This window comes from Sebastes fasciatus, chromosome 22 (assembly GCF_043250625.1).
Source record: "Sebastes fasciatus isolate fSebFas1 chromosome 22, fSebFas1.pri, whole genome shotgun sequence".
NCBI lineage: Eukaryota > Metazoa > Chordata > Actinopteri > Perciformes > Sebastidae > Sebastes > Sebastes fasciatus.
The window spans coordinates 1,973,679-1,991,213 of record NC_133816.1 but is presented as its reverse complement, the minus strand read 5'-3'; the positions used below and the strand labels follow the sequence as shown (position 1 = coordinate 1,991,213).

Genomic DNA, 17,535 nt, shown 5'->3' with positions numbered 1-17,535 from the left:
ATAGATAGATAGATAGATAGATAGATAGATAGATAGATAGATAGATAGATAGATAGATAGATAGATAGATAGATAGATAGATAGATAGATAGATAGATAGATAGATAGATAGATAGATGGATGGATAGATAGATGAATGGAGGCTTGCTTAGTGCATGTGTGTACAGGATGGATGGAGGAAAAGGTGCATGGACGGATGTGTGGATGGAGGATGATGGACGTGAGACACCTGAATATGAGACTTTTGTGACAGAAGAATGCAGAAATTGGATATATAGATCAATAGATACCAGCAGGTGTGTGTAAAATAAATGGAGGAAAAGGTGCATGAATGGGTTGACGGAGGGATGAAATCACCGATGCATGGATATAAAACACAGGAGAGATTTCAGATGATGGGATGGAGAAATTAGGAGATATAGGCAAAGGGAACAATTGATCATTTAATGGAAAACCAGTAATAGATCAATGGATAGATACAGTAGGTGAATGAATGGAGAATTACCAGCTGAGATAGAGAAGTATGGACGTGTGACTGTATATATGTAACGTATAGTTATATATAGAAATTGAGAGATAAACGGACACGAGAATGGACTAAACAATACCAGATAGATCAATAATTAGACAACATGGATGGAGAGAAGATGAATGGATGAAGGATGCAGAAACTGGGAGGAAAATGGGCAAAAGGAAGCATTGGATCATTGGATGGAAAACCGGTAATAGAAAGATCAATGGAGGCTTGCCAAGTGCATGTGTGTAGAGGGTGGATGGAGGAAAAGATGCATGGACGTGAGACACCTGGATATGAAACATTTGGGTGCAGAAATTGGGATATAAATGGCAATACTAGATAGATAGATAGATGAATAGACAGATGAATGCATTGACGGTTGTCAAAGTTAGGTGTGTATGTGTTTGTAAAATGGATAGATGGATAGAAATTTGGAGATGGACGGCATAACAATACTAGATAGACGGGTGAATGAATGTGGGCTTGCCGGCATGAATGTGTGTAGAAAAAACGCATTATTGGTTTGAAGGGCCACTTTGACATTGTGGATGGAAGGATGCAGAAAGGTAAATGAATGTATGAATGAAACGTGCATGTGTGTGTGTGTGTGTGACATAAATGGATGGAGGGGTGAAACCTGAGTATGAGACATTTTGCATGGAAAGATGCATTGAATGGAAAACTACAGACAGACAGACAGAGAGAATACACTAAAAATCCAAATATACAGAAAGATAAAGTACCTGTTGCCGATTTGGGTCTGTGTCTTCCTTTGGGCCGTCGCTGGGAATTGCCCATACTATTCTTCCTGTCCCAAAACATCACCGCCTCATTCCACCAACACACACACACACACTGACTGACTGACTGACAGCGAGAGAGGACGAGGTGTGTGTCTGGTGTGTTAAAGCATGTGCAAGACAAACGAGAAGTGTGTGTGTGTGTGTGTGTGTGTGTGAGCGTCACAGCATCACTGAAGCCGTCTGCATCCCGGAGTGTGTGACTGCATGTCTGTGTGTGTGAAGCTGCGGCTGAACGAGAGAGGGAGAGTGACAGAAGACGGGAGAGAGAGAGAGAGAGAGAGAGAGAGAGAGGAGTGTGTGTCGTACGTTACGTGTGTGTGTGTGCGCCGCGCTACGTGAGCTGTTGACAAAGCAAGCTGTGTGTGAACGTGCATGTGTGTGAGAGAGGAAGAAAGTGTGTGTGTGTGCAACCTCTACACATTTCAATCAAAGGTTTGGCTGTTGCCGATGAGCATGTGCGTATATTTCTGTGCGTGTGTGTGTGTGAGAAAGAGAGAGAGAGAGAGCGGTCGTTGTGTTGGTGTAGCTCCCAGCCAGTCGCATCCAGCCGCTGCTGTTCAATTCATAAAGAGCGAGGCAGAAAGCAGCCAATCAGGAGCCAGAGACCGAGAGAGGGAGATCGAGTTAGGACGAGAAGCAGAGAGAGAGAAAGGGAGATAATGGAGATGGAGGGAGGGAGGTAGAGCGAGAAATAAGAAAAAAGGGGAGGGGTTGGCACAGAGAGAGAGAGAGAAAGAGAGAGCTCACTATCAGCTATGTGACTAGAAAACAGAGGAGATCATATGGCCGAAAGTATGTGGACACCTCCGTCTACATACTATCATCCAGCTACTTTTGGGAGGCTGAGCTTCAACCATTCATCCATTATCTGTAACCGCTTATCCTATGGGAGGGGGAGGGGGGGGGCTGGAGCCAATCCCAGCTGACATTGGGTGAAGGTGGGGTACACCTTGGACAGGTCGCCAGACTATCACAGGGCTGACACATAGTGGGGGGATACCGGAGAACCCGGAGTAAACCCACGCTAACCTGCATGTCTTTGGACTGTGGGGGGAAACCGGAGTCCATCCATCCATCTGCAACCGCTTATCCCGTTAGGGGTCGCGGGGGGGCTGGAGCCGATCCCAGCCGACATTGGGCGAAGGCAGGGTACACCCTGGACAGGTCGCCAGTCCATCGCAGGGACACATAGAGACAGACAACCATTCACGCTCACATTCACACCTACGGGCAATTTAGAGTCCACAATTAACCTAACCTGCATGTCTTTGAACTGTGGGAGGAAACCGGAGTACCCGGAGTAAACCCACGCTAACATGACGAGAACATGCAAACTCCAGACAGAATGGCCCCCAGCCGGATTTGAACCTGCGACCCTCTTGCTGTGAGGCAACAGTGCTAACAACTGCACCACCGTGCAGCCCTGAGCTTGAACCCTTTCAATTAAGAAAATGAATGGACGTTCATGAGCTGACAAGACAACACAAATTCATACCAGGATACGTGAGTCCACGTCGTGGCCGAACGTGACACCGGTGACGCTGATGAAACCGGTATACCGCCCACCCCCTAGTGTCCACAAACTTTTGGCCGTATAATTAACTGCAGAGAGAGAAGGCTGCAGGAGAGAGACTGCATAAAGGTGGAAAGAGAAAGAAGCTCATACTGACGGACAGAGAGATGAATAAATGAAGACGGTGAGACCCGGTGGGTTCAGACAGAGGGAGAGAAATTGAAAGTGAAGTGAGCGGCACAGCGAATGAGATTGAGAGGGTGAACGAGCGAGACAGAGAATACACAATGAGGAGGAGATTGTGTATAAAGACATCAGGGCTCCTTCTACCTCATCTATCCGCCATTTCTGCTTTCATCCTTCCTCCCCTTAGCCTCCTTATCCCTTCCCTTCTTCCCTCCCTTCATCTAGGAAACCACAGGTGACACCTGGATTACATAAAACATGGATTATGTGGGTTATATATATGAATTATAGTGCATTACTTTTCCTAGGTATAAGTACGAACAATGTTAAACAGGAAAACAGGTCGCCATGAACCATGAACTAAACCTGACCACACACACACACACACACACACGCACACACGCACATGCACACACACACACACACACACACACACACACACACGCACGCACACACTAACACACACACACGCACAGGCAGGAGCAGACAGTAAAGAGCACTGGAGGCCATTTCTGTCCTCACTCGTCTCCTCCTGTCGTCTCCTCTCTCATCACCTCTCCGTCCATTAGACCCTTCAGACTATATGTTGAATTACTTTTACTGTCCTTAAGTACAATTTTGCTTGAGTATTTCCATTTTGTGTTACTTTGTACTCGACAACATTTCAGAAGGAAATATTGTACTTTTTACTCCACTACATTTAGTTCATTTTATTACATTTATATTATAAATTAAGATTACAAATTTAAAACAACAACATAAAATCACTTTATAAAATAGAATTAGTTCAAGATTAAACCTGTGGCTGGTCTAGTTTGGACCGTTGTCTCAGATGTTTATGAGTTGTTTTTAAGAGTAATCGATTGATCGATTAGTTGTCAACTATTAAATTAATCGGCAGCTATTTCCAACAGTTTGAATCCCGAAGAGATCAAATTATCAAATATTTCACCAAAAATGAAAGATTAGAGAAAACTCAAAAATATTAACACCAGAACCAAAACTGAATTAATCGTATGATTGTCCATAGCTAATCGCAAATTAATTGCCCATTTTTTGTCTGTTCAAAATGTACCTTAAAGGGAGATTTTATTTTATTGTATTTAATCCTCTTATCAACATGGGAGTGGACAAATATTCTGCTTTATGCAAATGCATGTATATATTTATTATTGAAAATCACTTAACACAAAACAATGACAGATATTGTCCAGAAACCCTCACAGGTACTGCATTTAGCATAAAACAATATGCTCAGATCATAACATGGCAAACTGCAGCCCAACAGGCAACAACAGCTGTCAGTGTGTCAGTGTGCTGACTTGACTATGACTTGTCCCAAACTGCATGTGATTATCATAAAGTGGGCATGTCTGTAAAGGGGAGACTCGTGGGTACCTATAGAACCCATTTACATTCACTGATCTGGAGGTCAGAGGTCAAGGGACCCCTTTGAAAATGGCCAGTTTTTCCTCGCCAAAATTTAGTGCAAGTTGGGATGGTTATTTAGCCTCCTTCGAAAGATCGAACAGTAGCCGGGTCCGACGGTGACCCATCGGATTTTTAAGATGTTTTTAAAAATCGCAAGTTGCATTAATGCATTAAAGAAATTAGTGGCGTTAAAATGAATTTGCGTTATTATCGCATCAACTTTGACTTTTGTGATTTATTTTGTGATCGTTGAAGGGGCCCGGCCCCGTGGTTGGGAACTACAGAACTTAACCGTCGTTAGAATCAGCTCCACTGACCACATTGATTCATCAGTATTCATAATCTAAAAATGTAAAATATTATAATATAGAATCCAGAACAAGTACTTTACTTTTAATACTTAAAGTACATTTTGATTATAATACCTCCTTTACTATCAGATTTTAAAGGGACTGTTTGTAACTTCTTACACGTATAAATCATTGCGGGTCGGTGTCCCATGCGCGCTCGCGTGTGCCTACGCTGTTCAGACTCAGACTCCAACACAAACTACAGTGAAGCACCAAAACCTCTTGGTTGTATCTAGTGAAGCCCGTCTGTTAAACAGTGTTGGCCGCGGTCGGAGGACGCGGGGGAGACCGTAGCTTTGGTCTCCAGGACCGGAGTCTCTGCTGTACTCTGCTCCTCTGCCTGCCTTCACTTACACACCATGCTCGTTCTCACTCTCTCGCTCCGCTCTCACGTGCATGATGCTCACTCCACACTGCAGAAGAGTTAGTTTAGCTCTGAGAATATCTAGTGAATGTACAGTGGACGTTTGTGCAGAAATAACTGCTGCAGCTCCTCCAGACCAACAGAGGTTTCCCGTGTCTTGTGAAGTGACGGGGCTCCGCAGAGAGAAACGTTATCGTCTCTGACCAAAACTCTGGTGTCTCCCCTGTTCCCTCCGGCCGCGGTCGAGAGGCTGAAGCAGGAAAAGCCAACACTAGGATCAGCAGTGATTCATGGAGAGACCTTCGTCTGGTCAGCTAACATTACTGCCAAGCAGCTGAAATATAGAGTGATATTGTGCTTTTAGCTGACGTGTGTCTCCTCACTGTGTTGAGCGATGCTCCTTCATGTCTATGTAGCACAAGCGAGAGCAACAGGACGCTGACTTTCGTTGACTTAACGGCCACAGGTGTCGCTGTTAACAAGACATTTCTGATTCTTACAAACAGTCCCTTTAAATGAATGAATACATATACTTAAACATTGTAGTATTGGTATTTTTACTCAAGTAAAGGATCTGAGTACTTCTTCTCTGTTAGTCTGCAACCATCATATTGGCTGAAAAAAGGAAACTGTAGGATTTCCCATCAGGGTTTTGTCTTTGACAGTGACCTTAATAATTCAGTTTATGCTACTGTGTTTTTCAGTGCAGGTGCATTAGTAGATAGAGTTGTCGTTTGCTCATTGTGGGCTGTTTTATAATACGAAGTTACAGTATGTGCTGCTGGACAGCTTTGCTCTGAAAGGAACTTTTTTTAGGTTTTAGTCTTTTTGTCTAATTTTTTTCTATTCAGTTCACTTTGATTTCATTCAGTATGCTTTAATTTAAATATTACATGTTAATAATACATACAGGATATATAAATACAACAGGAAGTCTCTCTCTCTCTCTCTCTCTCTCTCTCTCTGCGTCTTTATATTGATCCGTTACAATGAGAATGAACCTGCAGCCATCATCAATCTGCTCCATCCTTCCTCCTCCTCCTTCTCCTCCTCCTCCTCTTCTTCACTGCTGCATCACACATCCTGATAAACAGCTGACAGAAAAAGGTGCTGAATGCAGCTCAAATATCAACAGTCTAGAAAAAGACATCACACCCACACAACTATATTTAGTTCCGGCATGAAAATTTTGCAAATTACAGTTTAGTTTTGAAGATCAGAGAGGACTTTATTCATCACGAGGGAAATTGTTATTAGGAGTTATTTAAAGACATTGTCCGATACGCATTTCTAAGAACAAAAAAAATATTTCTTTTCTCACATATAAACTTATTAACAATGTTTTGAAAATGTGTTTCGCCACACACACCAAATCCACCAAACAATGACAATTCTATGGAGTCATAGGAGTGCTATAAAAAAGAATAAATCTGTAAAAGATTAAGAAAATAAATGTGGAAATATAAAGAGGAATAAATAAAAGAATAAATGCATGTGGAAAAATATTAATAACAAAATAGAAAATAATGATTATAAGTATTTTCATTTATTTGTTTAAAATAAATAATTTACAATTATTTCTGTATATATTAATTTATATATTTTAAAATGTTGTCTACATTTATTTATTTATTCTTGTATTTATTCCTCTTTACATTTCCACATTTACTTTCTTATGCTTTTACAGATGTATTCTTTTTTTTATGGCACTCCTGTGATCTCTGTTCTTCAGGTTTATTTCAGGTGAGTGAACACAAAGATGCTACATGCAGAATATGTTGCTTTGTTACAGTTATTTAAACTAAGATTTTAGCCATAAAATAAGATTAAGTATTATCTTATATAATAATATATCACATATACATATAACAATAATCATTTTGAATTCAGGGTTCACTCACCTGAAGAGAACCCGTATGAAACTAAAGAACATTTCATTTGTAAATATACCAGCAGGTCTTGCATCATCAACGTAAAGTTGTGAGTTTAAAAGGTTTTTCTTTCCGCACCGATGCCATCAGGAAAAACACGATAACAAATCTAAATGGAACCTCATCGACCTCTCTTATAAATCACATTTGTTAACATGAATTTGTCTGGTAGCGCGCCGATAGCATCATAAATGAGGAAATGAAGATGCAGCACAATGACTTCCTTCTGTTTCCTTCCAGAGAAATTAACTCAGTGGTTCCATTGTTTACTCGTACACGTCTGCAGAGAGCCAATCACAGAAACAACAGCCTCAGCAGCCAGACTGAGGAAAAATGACTTCACAGCTCATCTCCTCTCCCCAAAGACACATTTTAGTAGATTATTCTTCTTTTTTATTAGGGCCATTATGGCTTCTTCTTTTTTTTATAAAGAAACACATTGTGTTTTAAGGGTGTGTTTTTATTGTGCCTTATAGGACAGATGATGTCTATTTCTCTGCACTGTTTACAGGGTAGATACAGCTGAGGACTGACTCTGGAGAAGTTTGCTCAGGCCTTTAAACCCTCATCAACGGCTGCAACTATGGATTATGTTTATTATTGATTCATCTATTTATCATTTAGTCTATAAAAAGTCCCAAAATATTCAGTTTACAATGATATAAAACAGAGAAAAACAAACTTTGCACATTTGAGAAGCCGGAACCAGAGAATGTTTTTCTTAATTATAAAGTTTTACTATTAAAATTGTCGCCAACTCATTTTCTGTCAATAGATCAAATGTGTTTATAGATTATTCATTTCAGCCCAGCTTTATATTACAGTCCTTGCCCTAAAAATATCCATTTAACCATGACTGCGAGTATAAGAAAATGCAGGATACTGGAGGAAAGTGAGCGGCCTACAGCCATGCTAGCAGCTTTGAGCTAAATGCTAATACCAGCATGCTAACATGCTCAAAATGACAATGCTAACGTGATATCTAGCAGGTATAATGTTTACCATGTTAACCATCTTAGTTTACGGTGTTAGCATGCTAAGATTTGCTAACTAGCAAACACAAAGTACAGCTGACTGTATGGAGTCATAGGAGTGCCATAAAAAAGAATACATCTGTAAAAGAATAATAAAATAAATGTGGAAATATAAAGAGGAATAAATAAAACAATAAATACATAAATGTGGATATATAAAGACAAATAATAAAATATAAAAGAATAATAAGCGTTTTAATTTTTTTCAAATTTATTTGTTCATTTATTCCTATATATATGTTTTTTGTATTTTATATACATATATATATATATTGATTTATTGATTTATTTATTGCATATAAATTACTCTCTATATATTTTTTTCGCAATAGGCAAAGTAAAGGGATAAATATAATAAATTAAATTATATAAAAATAAATATTTGTTTGTAAATATACAGAAAAATAAATTAATTTATATGCAAAAAATATATTTATGTACATAAAGAAGATCAATGAAAATGCTTATAATTATTATTTAATACTTTGTCCACATTTATTTTCTTATGCTTTTAGATATATTCTTTTTTTATGGCAGTCCCATGATTCCATTGATGTATAATATTGTAACATTGTGGGTTTTTAGGTATTTGATCATAAACCATATTGTTTATAATGCAATATACATTGTATATTTATTTATTTATATATTTTTTAGAAATATAAATGCATTATTTAGATACAAATTACTGTATTTCTCTGTATATTTGTTTTATTTTTATTTTTTATTTTACATAGAAATAAATAAAAGAATAAATAAGTGAATACAAAATGTGTTAATATGAAGAGAAATACATAAAAGAATAAATAAGTAAATCAAAAATGTGGAAATAGAAAGTGAAATAAAAGAATAAATAAATGTGGAAATAGAAAGATAAATAAAAAAATATAAAATCATAATTTTGAGCATTCTCATTCATTTTCACATGTATTTGTTCATTTATTTCTGTATATTTATATTTATATATTTTTTTAAAATATTTATTTATTTGTATATTTATTTTTCTGTATATTTAAAAAAATGTATTTATATATTTATTTTATATATATTTCCTCCCTTCCCCGATTCTCTTTATTCTTATTCATTTACTTCTCTTTATATTTCCAGTTATTTTCTCATTCTTTTTCAGATTTACTCTTTATTGTGGGCACTCCTCCTAGTAGTGATCCTGTGCCTTGCTCAAGGACACTTTAGCAGGTGGATGGCTGAACCCTTCTTTCCTTCTGCAGTGAGACACAGCAGTTAATGCTCCCTGGCGTATGAGAAACATATTTGCACAGTGAAATCTGCTGGGATTCTGTTACAAATATCCCTAAACCATCACTAATCCAGGTTCATCCCCAGGCCTCCCACAAAGATCGCTTTTATAGCCTATATTCGATCCCGCCGCTTATGTAACTGGTGTTGAGGCCCGGGGGGGGGGGGGCGAGCTGTTCCCTTTCTTGCTGATTTGCCGTTTTGCCAGCCATTTTTCAGAACATCTCGTTAAGTCGACGACACATATGCGGCTTCGTCTTGTCAGCCATCGCCGTGAATAACCGGGACGTTTGCTCTCTTTCTCGCTCCGTCTTTATGCTGACAGCTCCTTCTATCACACGTCCTCTTCTTCTTTTCTTTGAGCCACTTAGTCTTCTCTTTATTACAGCCTCTCGCTCTCTGTCTGTACCGACCTTTTATCACCGTCTCTTTCTCTGAGCGTCCCAGAGAAAGCCGTACAAGGTGAGAAAATGTCACATTCCCACTTTCTTCTTCAGTCTCTCGCCCTCTTCCTCATGTCATATTCACAGGAGATCTATCTTTCAAGTTCTCACACAGGTTCACCTCAGGACTATATCTCTTTCTCTTTCGCTGACCCACAATATTTACTGTCCTCTTATCTCGTGACCCGACCTTGAACTAACAAGCAAACAATGCAGCGCATGCCGAGCCTATAACCTTCTCATAATAAGCCAGCGGTTGCTTTTGAGAGAAACGAGGGATCAAAACAAGACAAATAACAGATTTCTTTCTCTATAACAATAGGATTTGTTTGCCTCTGTCATGGTCTGTTCAACAGGTAATCCCCCTTCAAAGAGCTGCTACTAGGAAAAGAAAAATGACACCAGAAATGTTTTACAGTGCCTGTGTGTCCAGGTCAAACAAATGAAAGGGTGTGTTAAGTTAAGGTGTGAAAACTCTCCAATGCAAACACATCTGGTTCAGGAGTACATAGTGAATCTTCCAAGTCGATTATTTTATGTCTCTGATTCACTCGCCGTATGCCAAAACCTAATTTTCACCAGAGAAAAACGCTTCTTTTTTCTCCAGTTGAGCTGTTACAAGATTGAAAATCTAACTGACTCGTCGAGGTTATTCAAGGACAGGCAACTTTTTTTGAAAGTAGACCCCTCGCTGAGTTTAGAAAACGAATGAAACCTTTGATTTTTCCTTCACGCTGTAGGCCTACACCTCTTGAGTGTTAAAAGTTGCACGAGGAAAACATCACATGCTGTGAGAGGTAACTGTCTGAATTTAGACAACCTCGCCCTCCCAGATTAGACGGCCGTGAACTACATCTCTTCTTCTTCTTAGCGGCTGGTTGAGGACGCAGAAGTGGTTCAGCCAAACTTGGTTAATCCAGCTTTTAATGGATTTTAATTTTGTTCTTGGTTTTCACTTAATATTAAGTGTGTCAGTTCACTTAGATGGAACAATTTACTGATTACATTTTATTTAAGCCCAGGTCACACCAGCAAATGTCTTCTGTGCATCCTGCTAGAGGCTTAGGCTGTATTCTAAACCTCATACTATACTAGTAGTACGTACTGATTTGGCCAAAATGTAGTATGTAGTATGCAGTATGTAGTATGCAGTATGTAGTATGTAGTATGTAGTATGCAGTATGTAGTATGCAGTATGTAGTATGCAGTATGCAGTATGTAGTATGTAGTATGTAGTATACGAACAAAAGCAAAATCTACAGTATACCAAAAATACCCGGATGTCGTACTGATTTGGAAAAAATCTCCAGTCTGCATCGGACCAGGCTACCTCGCCTACTGTATCCCACAATGCAAAGCGCTGGACCGCCACAGGCTACAGTTACAACAGCAGCCAAAAACGGCTGTTTTTTTACATTTTTCGTAGCTATTTCATAACTACACTGAAAAAAATGTTACTTTGGATTAACTTTAAAAAATCAAGTTAATTTGTTACATCTAATTTTATTAGTTTTTCTCAAATTGTATTTATGATTTGGTTGAAACCGTAATTATGATTTAATATAAATCAAAATATTTGTTTGGCCAAAGTCAAAAACTTACATTCACACAAAGTAAAAAGATTATTTATTATGAAGACCATAAACTATTTTTTTACTTTGTTACAACTTAAGTTTTCATTTTGGAAAAAACTAATATTTACTATTACATCCAAGTAGAGTTTTACTTTGGAATAAACTAATTAAAATGCTTTAATTTGTTACATGCAATTTTATTACAACTTAGTTTTACTTTGGATTAACTTAAAAAAATCAAGTTAATTTGTTACATCTAATTTTATTAAGTTTTCTCAAGTCAAATTTCTGATTCAGTACAAACAAACTAAAATTTTAATTTACCTTAATCAATATATTTTCTTTAGTTGCAAGCCAAAATGATACTTTATCTGTGTCAATATAATAGCATTTTTTGCTTTTTTACAACTTACATTTTCACATAAACAAAAGCTAGTAGAATTTTCACATAAGATCAAATTCAAAAAACATTTTGTTACAGATAATGTTTAGTTTAGTTTACTATTAATAAAGACAGGAATATTCTCTTCAAATACCTAAATGTTTATTGTGATGTCTTTTTAAAATATGCATCACCTTTTCTGTTATGTACTAAAAAAACGAAAAAAAAAAACAACCAAAAAAGGAAACCCACAATGAATTGTGCGGCCAATAAAGCTAGCAAGTATACTCAACACTTGAGGAAAAATACATAGTAACTATAAAATCAAATAAATCATGATCTTTTCAATGTTTTTTAAACCTTATGCAACCTTTCTGTAACCTTAACCACAGATATCTTAACATGTGAAACGGGTTTGTACATCTCTCCTTTAGAACCTGAGATATGTAATGTAATAGCCATTAAGAAGTGTAAAAATAGATTCTAACAGTGTTAAAACTTGACTATCCTTTGATAAAATGACCAGAATGTATGAATGTCACATTATTTTGAACCATTACAAATGTGAGATCAAGAGACCCAAAAAAACAACCAAGGAAAAGTGCAGTTCAATTGCTGGGGGTGCAATCTATGAACAAAGCTTGGTCTTTTGTGCATAAGTCAGTTTAAGAACATTACCATTACTAGTACTGAATTGCTTGTCATGTGAATTTAGCATTATTCACATTTTCAGTGTTAATAACAGTGCCACAATATTTATACCACAGAAAGAATTCTGTTAACAGAGACAATCAGAAATTAAGGCCATCTATCTTTCAAATCTTCCACTCCTGATTCCTTTCCCATAATGTCCTGTCTTTGCAGTGAAAAAGTCTTGTCCATTTTGTCCTTTATCACTGCACAATTGTTTCGCTTCTTCACATCACTTAAAAGTGACAGTCTCTGTTAGGTATGTCGTTGGCCTTTCCACTTTTTTTGCTGGCAATGCATCCTCTGGAGCCAGTTTTCAGTTAAAGTCTGTTTCTCTCTCTTATTTACAATTAACAATGAAACTCTTCCATCATCTTGGAATGTATTTGAATACAAGCTATAAAACAGAACAAAAACATGCTGTATCCAAATGTCTTCCTTGATTGATCCAGTATTTAGAGCTTGACACTCAGACTGCACACTTTGCGTGTCATTTTCTTTGGCTCTATCTCCATGAATATTTTCTGCAGTGCATCAAAAGTGTATTTGAGCTCACCTGGATAGCTCAAGTTTAGAGCATAGATGAAGCCAAATAACATGGCACATGCATGTGCGACCGATGGCAACCCATTAAGGACTTCCACACCTTCAAGAGCAATCCCAATGTCATGTGGTGGCTGGAGAGGATCCTCCTCCTCCCTGATGACAAACACTGCCATTGTACACCTCTCAAGCTTGGTTTCAGCTTCATCCTTCTGCACAACCTGATAAAAGACAAGACATTTATGAGAAAATTATTCTGATGAAACCACTGACTGATGTACCAATACAAGAAAATATCTATACAAACAATTCTCTCAATCAAATCTCAATAAAAAACTTAAATTGGGGTTCTAGTGATGCGAAAATGTTAATGACTTGCAAAGTCCAGCAGATTTAATGGCAGCTCCTCCAAATATTTTCCTCATAGCAAACATTTGACTTTATCGCAAGTAAAGCATTGGTACACATTAATAAAAGCTATATCCAAAAAGTTATAACATCTTAAATAGTACAATACAGTAGCATACATACTAGTATAAGATTCACTATAATGTTAAAAGTTACAACTGGCTTGTGTCTCCATATTTTCATTAATTTCAGAATCTTCAGACACCAATATTTGAATATAATATCCATTTTATGTCCAGGCTTTACGCTACTCCATCTGCACTTCTGCTGCTGCTCTGAAGTGACAAATATTTCACACTGCAATTAAAATATCTGAATAGGTTCCAGCCAAATATAGCCACACTATATAGTGTTTTACAAAATATGAAATATAAACCAGCAAAGAGACTTAAGTCGTTGTGTTAGACATATTCAATTTAAAAAAAAATTGATGATTAATGACCACTGGGGGGGCAGAGAACTCCACAATAATTATAGGCATAGTCAAATGTACAGTACATGAATGTACGATACGCTTGAGTATTTTTATAGGACCTGAGACCACGTTTATGAGCTTTAAAGTTTGAATATTCAATGTTTTATCTTGTGTATAGCTTAAGTGATTCATGCAAAACTCAAAACTACTTACCAGATACTCCTTGATAAGTTTGTCCACGTCTTCCCCAAGGTACAAAATAAGGCACTTCAGCAGACACTCTCTTTTTTGATTCACCTCGAGGCTCTAGGTGAGAGCACAAACACACACACACATAATGCAAAACTATACTGTCCGATTTTTCAACTTGAAGATGCAACCTGAAGATTCAAACACTACACAATGCACAAATGGGAGTTACAGTAATTGTGATTTACAAATGCTTTGAGCAAACCAGTTAAAAGGCCTGTCAAACTGAGAAGACAAACGTAGTACATCTTCCAACATGTAATCTAACTCCACAATCAAATGTGTTGACAAGATGAGCACTATTGCTTCTATTTACAATGTTACTATTTATGTGATATAAGGCAAATGTTTATGTATTGTATGTACCAGTACATACTTGATCAAGAACTTTCAGTATGTTCCGGGTTTTCTCCCTGACAACTCCTCCCTTGTTTCTGATGATGTCAATCAGCTTGCTGTGGTGCTTGTCCAAGGAAGCCAGGAATCGCGGTTGAAGTGGAACAGTTGTGATCCTCATGAATTCAGCATTGACCTTTAAAAAACAAAATAGCACATGCAAATGTTCTTGCATTACATGTTACATTACAGCTGTGTGGTGCATGAGATCTTATTTTTGATATCAAGGGCCAAAACATGCATTTTTAATTGGTTTGGCTCCATTTCTTAGCAGGTTTCTTATGATAGGGGATAATATTATTTACTTTACAGGCCACCACTGAAGTTACTTACCTCATCCATTGTGAACCATGCAGGCCATCTCTCTTTCAACTCTTCCATTCCTGATTCCTTTCCCACAACGTCCTGTCTTCGTAGTGAAAAAATCTTGTCCAGCATGGGACTTACCAAATTCAGCAATGTGGCTAAACTGTGACCTTTTCATGAAACAACAGCAAACCTGTAAACACAAAGCAAAAGGTGAGATTTCACATTTAGTTTTTTGATGGGATAGTTAACATTGTCCATAATTGTCACTACAGACTCTAATTTAATAATTAGGCCTTAGACATACTGGTGGTATTACAGTATACTGCATTAACATTGAAAAAAATGGAGAATGTGATATGAATTCTTCCTCTTTAATCGATACTCACTATCTAGTACTTAATCCATTCTCATCATTTTTGATTAAGCTTAAAAAGAGTAAAAGTAATATTCATATGAGTTCACAGGATTTATATTAGCCTACAACATGTTGTTTCAAGAGCAAAAAGAGCAAAGTCACCATATAAACGAACATATTCCTCTTAGCAAAACGGTAACTCTGGATTAAACAATGTGTAGGGCACAGAAAATTGTCAATCACCTGTCGTACTATCAATCCCTCCCTGTGTTGCTTATCTAAGCAGATTCACTGCTTGGAGGGTACCCTGATGGAGGGAGGTGGGGTTGCATGTCTGAGATGTCTCTAAACTCAACGGTTCCATGCAGTAACCAGACAGAGAGCTGAGGCAGTAAACAGACCGGCTGTGGATGAGAGACGGCCGGTGAACGTGCGTCACCTCTGTCAAATTACGTTTTGTTTGTTAAACACAAGTTTTAATAAATTGATTTCGTTTTTACTCCAAAGGTTTATGACACTTACAGTAACGTTCATTATGGTCGTCAATTCAGTAATGTTAAAGTGTCCGCGGAGTTTCACCTTGTCCTCCTCACCTGGCTCTGCTGCTGCAGCTCTCTGTGTGTCTCTGTGTGTGAGAGCGGCGGAGGAGCCCAGCCCCGCCCTGGTAGAAACATGTCCAGACCCGCCGGCCCTCTACCCTTCTCCAGGTCTCCCGGTATAACACAGCCATGCCTCCAATGTCCGGAGAAAATAACTTTAGCTAACAACATTAGCATTAACATTAGCTCCAGTATTGACTTTGCACGTGTGAAGCGTTGGTAAAGAAAGGTTTCTCTCTACATGACACATTAAAGCAGATAACCTGGTTTAGCTAGTGTTAGCTAACAACCGCGCAAAATACAAGAGACAGTGTAAAATAGTTGTCCATCCTGCCACTAACCATAAATGTACACGGAAAACACATGTGCCCCTAAAAACAACACAATTTCTTATTCTTACCTTGTTTAAAAGAGTTTTCTTGAACAGCAGTCGTCCTCTCTGTTGAAGCGAGGTAATGACGGACAGCAAACTTCATGAAGGAGCGAGCTGATGTGACGTCATGTGGTCACGTGACATGAAAATCTCTGGTTTGAAGTGAAAATACTATTTGAGTTAAATTATTGCTTTACTTTACTCCAGGGGGAGTATTATTTGCTTTAAAGCAAAGTGAAAAAAACTGGTTTAAACCGGAAACCATGATTTTCAATTAGACCAATATAAAAATGCACTTTAAATGAATGACACAGTCGTTGCACTTTTTTCAGTGTAAATTCCCTTTTGAAAGTTTTGAGGCGAGAAATCAACTGTGTAGAAGCTCCACAAAATGCCGTGACAGCTAGCTGGCGCCTGCCGGAGTCGCTGCCAGCCAGCCGGGTAGTCACGCTCAGAGATCGCTATGAGCTGGAGCTCTTTAGAGACCGGTCTGTAGACAAGAGGCTTTGATTTCCTTGTTGACGGATAGTTTGTTTAAATATCACAACACAGATGTCCATTATAAATGAACAGGAACCTGTGATCATCTGACTTTATGGAGTTGAAAAGCTCCACAATCGCCCGCTGGCGTAGCTCGCTGGAGAGCCGGCCACAGAGCAGCAGAGTGGAAAGGGAAGAGGAGAGGGAAGAGGAGAGGGAAGAGGAGAGGGAAGAGGAGAGAAGAGAGAAGAGGAGAGAGGAGAGGAGAGGGAAGAGGAGAGAGAAGAGGAGAGGGAAGAGGAGAGAGGAGAGGAGAGGAGAGGAGAGGGAAGAGGAGAGAGAAGAGGAGAGAGGAGAGGAGAGGGAAGAGGAGAGAGAAGAGGAGAGAGAAGAGGAGAGGGAAGAGGAGAGGGAAGAGGAGACAGAAGAGGAGAGGGAAGAGGAGAGGGAAGAGGAGAGAGGAGAGGAGAGGGAAGAGGAGAGAGAAGAGGAGAGGAGAGGGAAGAGGAGAGAGGAGAGGAGAGGGAAGAGGAGAGAGAAGAGGAGAGGAGAGGGAAGAGAAGAGAGAAGAGGAGAGGGAAGAGGAGAGAGAAGAGGAGAGAGAAGGGGAGAGAGAAGAGGAGAGGAGAGGGAAGAGGAGAGAGGAGAGGAGACAGAAGAGGAGAGGGAAGAGGAGAGGGAAGAGGAGAGAGGAGAGGAGAGGGAAGAGGAGAGAGAAGAGGAGAGGAGAGGGAAGAGGAGAGAGGAGAGGAGAGGGAAGAGGAGAGAGAAGAGGAGAGGAGAGGAGAGGGAAGAGGAGAGGGAAGAGAAGAGAGAAGAGGAGAGGGAAGAGGAGAGAGAAGAGGAGAGAGAAGGGGAGAGGGAAGAGGAGAGCGAAGAGGAGACAGAAGAGGAGAGGGAAGAGGAGAGAGAAGAGGAGAGGGAAGAGGAGAG

At 38.9% G+C, this 17,535-nt stretch overlaps 2 protein-coding genes across 4 annotated transcripts in view; both read right to left on the bottom strand.

Annotated features, from left to right (window-relative positions):
* nhsl2 (NHS-like 2) overlaps positions 1-17,535 on the bottom strand; it is a 244,198-nt gene that overhangs the window by 130,962 nt on the left and 95,701 nt on the right. The window contains exon 1 of one of the 3 annotated variants that reach the window (XM_074623122.1): positions 1,261-1,817. The exons of the other annotated variants lie outside the window; for them this stretch is intronic. Within the exon in view, the coding sequence (XP_074479223.1) occupies positions 1,261-1,339 (79 nt within the window). The 5' untranslated portion in view covers positions 1,340-1,817. Of the gene's footprint in view, positions 1-1,260; positions 1,818-17,535 lie in introns of those variants that run through there. 3 annotated transcript variants of the gene reach the window in all.
* LOC141760419 (uncharacterized) lies at positions 8,504-16,819 on the bottom strand. The gene is made up of 5 exons (XM_074623238.1): positions 16,150-16,819; positions 14,820-14,985; positions 14,467-14,622; positions 14,055-14,147; positions 8,504-13,239 (listed from the first exon to the last, which is right to left on the bottom strand). Exons 2-5 carry the CDS (start codon positions 14,922-14,924, stop codon positions 12,931-12,933), a joined length of 663 nt encoding a protein of 220 aa, XP_074479339.1. The 5' UTR covers positions 14,925-14,985; positions 16,150-16,819; the 3' UTR covers positions 8,504-12,930.